The following is a 10,000-nucleotide window of genomic DNA, read 5'->3' as shown; positions in this document are numbered from 1 at the left end:
CACAGAGAGTGTGTGTTTGTGACGTCACAGAGAGTGTGTGTTTGTGACGTCACAGAGAGTGTGTGTTTGTGACGTCACAGAGAGTGTGTGTTTGTGACGTCACAGAGAGTGTGTGTTTGTGATGTCACAGAGAGTGTGTGTTTGTGACGTCACAGAGAGTGTGTGTTTGTGATGTCACAGAGTGTGTTTGTGACGTCACAGAGAGTGTGTGTTTGTGACGTCACAGAGAGTGTGTGTTTGTGATGTCACAGTGTGTGTTTGTGACGTCACAGAGAGTGTGTGTTTGTGATGTCACAGAGAGTGTGTGTTTGTGATGTCACGGTGTGTGTTTGTGACGTCAGAGTGTGTGTTTGTGATGTCACAGAGAGTGTGTGTTTGTGACGTCACAGAGTGTGTGTTTGCGACGTCACAGTGTGTGTGTTTGCGACGTCACAGTGTGTGTTTGTGACGTCACAGTGTGTGTTTGCGACGTCACAGTGTGTGTTTGCGACGTCACAGTGTGTGTTTGTGATGTCACAGTGTGTGTCCTTTGTGTCCTCAGATGGGGAAGGCTGAAGGAATCATCAACGATGAGATCCCGAACTGCTGGGAGTGTCCAAAGTGCCACAAGGAGGGCAAAACCAGTAAGGTAAGAACCGGACCAGGACCACACCTGAACCCTGTCAGACTGAGGAGTTTTATTGTGAAGGGTCTGTCAGACTTCCTGTCGTAACGCGTGTCTGTGTCTCGGTTCAGGATCAGGCGGACGGCTCCGGTAAACGGCGGCTGGATAACGGCGAGGTCGGCCGCTGGAAGCTCACTGATGACCCGCCCCCTAAAAAGAAAGCCCCGCCCTCCCTGGAGGAGGTGGGGAGGACCGAGGGGGGACACAAGAGGAAGAAGGAGAAGGAGCTGCCGGGGAGAAGGGAGGAGGAGGAGAAGGGAGGAGGAGAAGGGAGGAGGGAGGAGGGGGGAGGAGGAGGTGAAGAGAGGAGGAGGAGGAGGAGAAGAAGAGGAGAGAGGGGGAGGAGGGGGAGTAGGAGGAGGAGGAGAAGAGAGGAGGAGGAGAAGAAGAGAGGAGGAGGAGAAGAGAGGAGGAGAAGAAGAGAGGAGGGGGAGAGGAGTTCAGTTGTCATACAGTGAGAAAGTGATGCTGAACCTGTCTGCAGCTCTAACTGCCTGTCTCTCTCTTCCTGTCTGTCTCTCAGATGAAGGCTGCTCATGAGAAGCGTCTTAAAAAGGTATGACCTCTTTAATTCATTCGTTAATTTTATGAGCTGCTGAGTCATCACTGAGAAGACGTTAACCTGTCTAACAGGTCCGGCTCGGTCCGGTCCGGCTCGGTCCGGTCCGGCTCGGTCCGGTCTGTTGAGCTCCGTCGTATTGTCACATTTTGCTGACTCAGTCTTTTCTCGCTCTCTCCGTTAGAAACCCAAACAGGAGGCGGTGGAGGCGAACGGTCCCACCTCATCAGCCGGAGAAGGAGCCGGAGGACTGCAGGGCTCCTCCTCGACCACTTCCTCTCAGCCCGGAGGAGGAGGCGGTGGGGGAGGCGCGGGGGGGACATCGAGCGCCGACCAGCGCTCCCATCACAGAGAGAAGCTAGAGCGCTTCAAGAGGATGTGTCTGCTGGAGCGCCGGCCCGAGTCCTCCTCCTCCTCCTCCTCCAGCTCCGAGTCCGACTCTGAGTCTGACTCTGACGACTCCCTGAGGGGGGAGCAGGCCGGGGGCTCCTCGCCGTCATCGTCCTCACCCGCCCCACCTCCTCCTTTCGTCTACGGCAACAGCAGTGGAGGCCGGGCAGAGAGAGAGAGGAGTCGCAGCGAGCGAGAGAGGGAGCGGGAGAGGGAGCGACGCCTCGCTGAGCTTGGGTTCAGCGCCAGCGAGGAGTCGGAGGGGGAGGGAGGTGGAGGGGGAGGGAGGGGGGGAGGGTGAAGGAGGAGGAGCAGGGGGAGGAGGGGGGGATAAGTCCCGGCGGAGAGGGGAGGAGGAGAGAGGGGGGCTACCTCCACGAGGACGCAAAGGAGTCTGCTTGGGACGGAGAGGAGGAGGACCACGCCCGACTCCGACCGGACCCAAAAAACTCCACCTCCCTCCCCCCGCCCTCACCCCTCTCCTCCAATCAGATGCCTCCTCCTCACAGCACGACGGCTTCACGGGAAGCAGCGCAGCAACGGGCAGGAGGCGCGCAACGACGGACACGAGGAGGGACGGGAGGGGGGATGGAGGGCGGGGAGAAGGAGAACGCCAGCGGCGTTACTGACCAATCACAGACACAGTGGGGGAGGAGGGGGCGGGACCAAAGGCAGACGGGAGCCGCAGCAACAAGTATCCGTTAGCAGACACAAGAACCAGGCGTCCAGGAACAACACCTCCTCCTCGCCTCCATCCCCACTCCAAGGGGGAGGAGAGGCGGAGGCGGCCTTAATGATTGTTCAGCAATGGCGGCGTCTCCGTGCTCACAGCCGTCCCGCCTTGCGCACGCGCTCGCAGATGATGAAGCGCAGTCCGCCGGCCGTGCCGTCGCCGCCCTCCGGGCCCGTGCAGATGGAGCGACACCTGGTCGCCCGCCGCCCACCTGCCCCCGAGCCCAGCTGCCGCCGCTCGACTCTGCTCCTCCCACATCATGACACGTGACGTGTGGCTGGCAGTGTTCACTCCCTGAGCCAGAGAGCAGTCTGTGCGTCATGCATGAGGGGTCTGCCGCACCTGGAGCCGCTGGTGAGTGACGTCACAACCTGTTCTCTGCTCTCCGATTGGTGACCCGTCCACCTGTTGAACAGCTGTCTGACCTTCAGGGTGTGTCTCTCTCAGGTTTGTGACAAACATTTGTGGACTCAGATTGACTGAGCCGGCAGCGCTCCATCACCCACCCCACATGCTGAGTGGTATCAATCCGCGTCAGCCCGTCTCCCTCAACCGGCTATACCAACATCTCCAAAAAACAGCTGATGTGGCCTCATCAACCGCTTGCAAGGTGCCCTCACTTCCTGTTTACCTGAACTAACTGTAACCCTTCCGCTGTTGGCCATGTGACAAACACCTGAGACAGGAAACAGGAAGGGAATCTGACTTATTTCACACAATGTGAGACGACTTCCGGTTTGAGCACCTTTTATGTGTCTTACCTGTGACCTGACTGTGACTCTGACCTGTGGTCCTACCTGTGACTCTGACCTGTGACTCTTCTGACCTGTGACTCGACCTGTGGTCTCACTGTGACCTGACTGTAGTCTCACCTGTGACCTGACCTGTGACTCTGACTGTGAACTCTGACCTGTGACTCTCTGACCTGTTAGTCTCACCTGTAATGTCACCTGTGCTCTACTGTGACTCTGACCTGTATCTCACCTGTGACTCGACCGTAGTCCCCTGTGACCTGATGTACTCACCGTACTGTCACATGTGACCTGACCTGTGTCTCACCTGTGACTCTGACCTGTGGTCTCACCTGTGACATCTGACCTGTGAGTCTCACATGTGACGTCTGACACCTGTGTCTCACCTGTGGTCTCACCTGTGGTCTCACCTGTGACTCTGACCTGTGACTCCGACCTGTGGTCTCACCTGTGTGTCCAGTGGACTGACTGTGACCCTGACCTGTGACCTCAGGTCTTTGGAGCTTATGTGTCGGGGTGTCCGTGGCCGGCAGTGTCGGCTCTGTGTCGGCCGTCTGCCCTGTCTGACAGCTGCTTGACTCAGCGGGTGAGCGACCTAAAGACTCACACTGAGAGGATGGCTGGCCCCCCTTCCTGACACCAGAGACAGGTTGTGGATGAAGGACATGCTCCCACTCACCGACATCACCTGACAGGAGTTGGGTTATTTTCTGAAGATCATTAAACCTTTTGCGTCTCTCTCTGCTCTCTCTTGGTCGATCAGCTCATTGGTTAAACCCGAGTGGGGCGTTTCAGAACTTGATGGAGCTGAGATTGGCCGTTTGGACCTGCCGGATGCGCTTATCGTCGTTGGTGCGTTCCGTTCCACCGGGACCGGTTAGACCGGAGCCAGTCTGGCACACGTCAACGAACAGACGGTGCACCACCCTCACCTCACCTATCCTCCCCTCTGAGGGAGACCTCACCCCCACAAACTGGCAGGTAAGTCCACGACGTGACCCTGGTCCAAGATTAAAGACCAGTGGTAAGGAACCACCGACAACACTACTGTGTTCGGAGCGTTAGGGAGAAGAACCGCGCCCCGTCTGATCATGTATCTGTTGCATGTTGCGTGAAGGTGGACGGCGCAGTGCGTCCGTTGTTGCGCGTTGCTCCTCCTCTGCCGGACAGTCGACTGGCGTTCTGCTCCTCCTCTCTCTGAGACCGGACAGCTGCTCTCCTTCCCCTCCCATGCTTCCTTCCACCACCTCCTCCACCACCTACCACCACGTCGCTGGCTATATCTTCGTCCTCTTCGTCTACGTCGGCCTTCACCCTCCTCCTCCTCTGTCTCCTAGAAGAACGCTGTAAAGCACAGCTCTAACCTAATAAAGTCTTGTATGTGACACCTGAGTCCAGCTGGCCTGCAAGCGCCCCTTCCTATTTACACTACCGACAGGTGAGGAGGAGCAGGGGAGGGGAGCAGGAGGAGGACGCGGAAGGGGCGCAGGAGGAGGAGAGAACCTGTTGCAACATTCTCTGATGTTGAAAAAGTTTTGTTCTGTCGGCTGGCTGGATGACCCACAATGGAGGAGGAGGTGGTCATGATGGCGGAGGAGGTCACGATGCGGAGGAGGTCCTGATGGAGGAGGCGGAGGTCGGGTCCTGATGGAGGAGTAGGAGGTCTGCTGGAGGATGGAGGTCCTGATGGGAGGAGGAGGTCCTGATGGATGAGGGTCATGATGGAGGAGAGGTGCCGAGGAGGAGGACCTTGTGGGCAGTTGTCGTAATAGTAAAAATAGAAACTGCGCATGTTACATATTCGTTCTCTGTACACTCTGGGTGTGTGTATAATCGTACGTTACTTAAATGACCTTTAAACCTTTGAAAACTCACCCCACACACTCCTTCCTTCCTCCAACGACAATCATCATGCAGACATCCACGCTCGTCAGTCGCTGCAGAACAGGGAACTTGCTGCAATCCGTGTAGCTTGCTCTGTGGTCTGAGAGGTGATGACTCCCGCCCCCCCTGCCATGCCCCGCCCCCAAGGAATTCCTAACCTCTGTGACAGTTTTAGGCTAACAGTTTCCCTCTGCTTCAGTCTTTGTGCTAAGCTAAGCTAAACGCCTCTGGTTCATCTTCACCTGAGCGTGGGCGGAGTCAAAACACACCAGCTCAACCCGTTAGTGAGTCACTCAGTCGACCACAAACTCCGACCGTCAGAACTGAACCACGGTGTGTGCGGTGTTGCTTGTGGGTGTGAGTTTTGTGTGTGTGTGGTCGCGTGCGCGTGTGGGGTGTGTTGTGGTGTGTTGTGTGTGTGTGTGTGCGTGTGTGGTGCCTCAGTGTCTTCAACATTCGCCTCCAATCATCGTCCTCCATTTTTGTTTTTTTTTCACCTGCTCTAATCGCTGTCTCTGTCACCTCGGTCGATGGACCTGATTGTTCGATGGACCTGATTGGCCGTGGGACCTTTGATGGGTCGATGGACCTGATTGGTCGACGGACTGATTGGTCGACGTGTCGTTTATTTTCTAGGAGTTTTTTCGGTCTTTGTATTAGGTTTTTTTAATTTATTCGTGCTCATCGTCTGAAACATCCCGCTCTTGTCTTACATCCTCCTCCTCCACGGTTTCTTGACGTTGAGTTTTGATTTTGAAGTCCTGAAGCTCGTTAGTGCCAAAAACATAAAACAAGAGAGAGATTGTTTGAGTCGTTCAGTTTCCGTTTGTTGTTTGTGGCCCTTCAGCGACTTCCGTGTTTCCTGTTCAGGATCGCCTCGGTTTATGATTTTATCAAACATCATTCCTGTGACGTTTGTTTTTGTTTTCATTCGGCTGTCTGTCATGTGATGCAGGGGGCACTGAGGAGGGGGCGGGTGGCTCCATCGTGATTGTCGTAACTTTCAGGACAAATAAACCAATCAGACGATAAGTCATCAGGTTGATGGGGTTCAGGGTGAGCAGTGCCTCCGTAGCATGTTTACGTTCGCTCGGTGTGTTTGTCGCAGGGAATTGTTGCGTGACCTCGCGCACTGAACTCTGGGAGAAAATATGGGAACCACGTTTAGGAGAGAGGGAAAACGGCTAACATTAGGCTAATTAAGATTTGGTTAACAAGCTTGCGTTAGCAACATACGCTAACTGAGCTAACAGGAAAATGTAGCGAACTGTGTTACCAAGTTATGCTACTGATTCAATGTAGATCATTATTTCAAAGCTTGATAACATTCGTACGTTTAGCTCAGTCTAACAGGACAGTTAAAACAGCTAACGGCTCGTTTCCATGTTTGTTAGCTTGTGCTTTCGTCAACGTCAAACTGCGGAAGGAAACCGCGTTGCCGTTACGTAGACCCTGACGTTGGACGTGACGTTGAACCTGACGTCTGACGGAGTAGAACTGACGTTGACTTGCCGCTGCCTGACGTGACGTGACGTATTTTAAAAAGACCTGACGTTATTGACGTTGACTTTTTACGTGACGTGACATAGACCTGAGTTGCCGTGCGTTGGCGCTGACGTGACATTGACGTGACGTTGACCTGATTAGACCTGACGCGGACGTGACTGACGTGACGTGACCCTGAGTTGACGTTGGCGCTGAGTGACATTGCGTGAGTTGACGATGTAGACTGAGCGACGTGACCTGACATGCGTGTGACCTATCTGACGTAGACCTGACTTGACCTGATGTAGACCCCTGCCGTTGACCGTGGCGTTGACGACCTGGTAGCCTGACATTGATGTGATTGTGACGTGACGTTGACGTGACATTGATGTGACTTGACGGACGCGGACGGTGACTTTGACGTGACTTTGACGTGAGTTGACGTACGTGAGTGACGTTGACTGACCGTGGACATTTGAGTGACGTTGATGGACGAGGACGTGACTTTGACGTGACGTTTTGACGTGACTTTGATGGACGTTACCTGATGTGAAATTGATGGACGCTGGACGTGACGTTGACCCTGACGTGATTTGAGTGACGTTGGACGTGACTTTTGACGTTACGTGACGTGACGCTGACGTGACGTTGAACTGGACGTTGACGTGACGTGACTGAGTTGACGTGACGTTGACGTGACATTGATGTGAGTTGACGTGGCGTTGACGTGAACTGTGTGACGCTGAGTGACGTTTGGACTGACGTTGACCTGACGTGGCGTTCCAAACTCGTTAGCAGGTTTTCAGTACGAGCTAACTGGGTTGTTAGCTCATGATACAGATGCATGCTGAGGTAACGCTCCGGTCCCGTCTGGTTCTGGATTCCTGTTCCCTGTGGAGGTTTTGGACCGGCTGTCGTTCAGAATTAAAAAGTATGTATTAATCGTTAAGTTTGACTGCCAGTCGCCTCGTTGTGCCAATACAACATGCCGACTCAACGTTTCCACAGCGTTCTCCGAACGTGTGATTTTTGTTTCTGTTGTGATTTTGATTTAAAAAAAAAAAACATTTTTTATGTGACTGCTGGACGCAGGATCAACGCTCGCCGATCATGACGCATATACACAGCTCAAGCGTCACCTAGCAACAGGTTGAGGAGATCAACTTCTGATTTGGACGATAAATCCCTCTGCCTCCTGAAAGCTCTACCCACTCAGACGTCAAGACATATATTCCGTTTCTCTTAGTAAAACTGCGTTGTGTCCATTGCGTTTATAACAGGCACTGGATCTTCATCACCTTCATATCACCGTATCATCCTCACCTCTTGCCAAATGTAAGTTTGTTGTTTTGTGTACGGGGCATTCTTGATTTTTTCTGTTTGCTTTTTGTTTTTTTTTCTATTTTGTCCATGACTCTTCCGCCGTGTGATGCGAACAAAATAATACTAAAAAAAATTATGGAAGAAGAAGTTTGAACAAAAGTCAAAAGTGGACAAAACGACCCAACTCAAGGCAAGTACGTGAGTGACTATGTAAACATGACCAACTAATAAAGAAGCAAGGGTTGTTTTTACAGCCAGGAGTCCTTTTTATATATCTGTCTTGTCTCAGGTCTCTGTATCACACACCACTCTCTCACAGGTGTCTCAACATGAAATTCAAACAGCTGTTGTGCTGTTCGTCATCGACTTTAAAAGAGCTGAATGTGACTTATATCAAACTGTCTTCAGTTTCTTCCGCTGTTAAAAACCCAGGGCGACGTCAGTCAGTCTCACTTACCTTTGTGGACTACGTTTCATTTTTTTATTTTTTCTGATAAAGTAAAAAAAATTACATTTGCAAATTTGCGGAAAAAAAATCTACGCAGACCACGTGCTCGTGTGCGTTGCGCGTCAAACGTGGTGAAAACGGGTGGGGGTCGCGAGGGAGACGGGAAGAGAGGAGGTGTACTCTGCTCCAGTGTGCTCGTTATTCCAGCTTCTGATTTTAAGTGAAGCTGTGTTCGTCTTTTAAAATCGAGTTTTTTTTTACGTTCAAGAGAGACGGATTGTTAATTAATATTCCTCTTATGTAATATTAATGAAACATACAGAGTACGGACGGACATCTCAACCACAGGGCTAATTGACTCGATAGATTAATGCTAAGGTTTATTTTTTTAGCCTGCGAATAACACGGAAACAGATGCAATAAATAGATTTAGTTAAGTTTAAATTTATTAAAAACACTTGATTGACTTCAAATTTAATACATGTTGCGGAGGAGGCCCCGGATTCTCCGCATTAACCGCCGACTGCTAACTATCGGACAGTCCCTGAACGCGCAGTGGCCCTGCCGTCAGTGCGTGATATGCCTTCCGCGGGAGAGGAGAGTCTCGCGCGGCCTTTACTCCCGACAACAGGATGCGAACGGGGGCCGTGAAGCTCGGACGTGACTCTGCGCCACGGCCGTTAACGTTTCCGCGCATCCGAGTGAAAAACCACCGCACGGCAAACGGGGAACCTCCGCTTCGTCTCCCGCCGACTGATCCGCCCGTGGCGACAAGCCCGCTTGAGATTCCGTGGAAGAAAAATTAATTCGCGTGAGCTGCGCGGCAACCGACATACGGAGAGCAGAGCGCGCGGGCAGCGGAGCCGGTTGGACGGAATGGAGCTCATCCACTATCCTCGGAGGGACGGTCTCTCCAGGTAAAATACCGGCCCCCGCACATCCCGCACGGTGTCCGCCCCGCTGAGGCCGAAGCTCGGGGCGGTAGTGCTTGTTGGCGCGTTCGCTCCGGTCGCTCGTAGCTCCGGTGAGGCCGGTTTGAATGAAAGTTGAGCAGGCGCAGGCTAGTGCTTACCGGCCCGGCCGGGTGACTCCGCATCGTCGCAGCCTCAGCGGCGCGCGTCACCCGCCGGGGCCGCCCCGGTGAGCTCTAAGTACCTGCCACATCCGGTTAGCGGTGCCAGCTCCGAAGGCCGAGCCCGAGCCGAGCCGGCTTGCCATGACTGTTGCTTTAGCGTGTAGTCAGAGCTCGTAATCATTCAAACTGTCGGCCCGCCCCCCGCACGCTCCCGCACGCTCCCGCACGCTCCCGCCACGCTCCCCGGGGCTCACGGCACTTCAGAGCGCTGCGCCGCAGAAAAGTTCTCGGTGGTCCCGTGGCCGTTGGCGCGGTTTAACCCGCTGTGTCGAGGTCCTGCCGGGTTTACGGTCCTCGTCCGGAGGAAACTTTGTTCCACCGTGAGCTCTAAAGTTAGCATGCTACAAAGAGCGCCGTGCTTCACGCGGCAACACGAGCACTTTGAGCCTCGGCGTGTCCGTGCGGGCGGAACGGGGGTTTGTACAGAGGCGGACAAGGGGTAAGAGGCGGACACGGGGTACCGAGACGCGACCCGGGGTAACGAGGCGGAACCGGGGTACCGAGGCGGACCGGGGGTACCGAGGCGGACCCGGGGTACGAGGCGGACGGGGTACAGGTTTTTAAACCCCGGAGACTGCCACCATGAACTGAGCTAACGAGCGGCCACATTGAAACAACCTGTCTCGT

The 10,000-nt window shown here is 54.0% G+C and overlaps 1 protein-coding gene across 1 annotated transcript in view; it reads left to right on the top strand.

Annotated features, from left to right (window-relative positions):
• Positions 1 to 10,000, top strand: part of fbxl19 (F-box and leucine rich repeat protein 19) — a 19,428-nt gene that overhangs the window by 5,624 nt on the left and 3,804 nt on the right. The window contains 10 exon segments of the mRNA XM_027276242.1: positions 542 to 628; positions 736 to 922; positions 1,189 to 1,220; positions 1,408 to 1,885; positions 1,970 to 2,539; positions 2,542 to 2,589; positions 2,592 to 2,703; positions 2,796 to 2,824; positions 2,827 to 2,936; positions 2,938 to 2,956. Of these exon segments, the coding sequence (XP_027132043.1) occupies positions 542 to 628; positions 736 to 922; positions 1,189 to 1,220; positions 1,408 to 1,885; positions 1,970 to 2,539; positions 2,542 to 2,589; positions 2,592 to 2,703; positions 2,796 to 2,824; positions 2,827 to 2,936; positions 2,938 to 2,956 (1,672 nt within the window).

This window comes from Larimichthys crocea, unplaced genomic scaffold, assembly GCF_000972845.2.
Source record: "Larimichthys crocea isolate SSNF unplaced genomic scaffold, L_crocea_2.0 scaffold33, whole genome shotgun sequence".
Classification (NCBI taxonomy): domain Eukaryota; kingdom Metazoa; phylum Chordata; class Actinopteri; family Sciaenidae; genus Larimichthys; species Larimichthys crocea.
The sequence above is the reverse complement of the archived record's forward strand: the minus strand, read 5'-3'. Positions and strand labels throughout refer to the sequence as shown.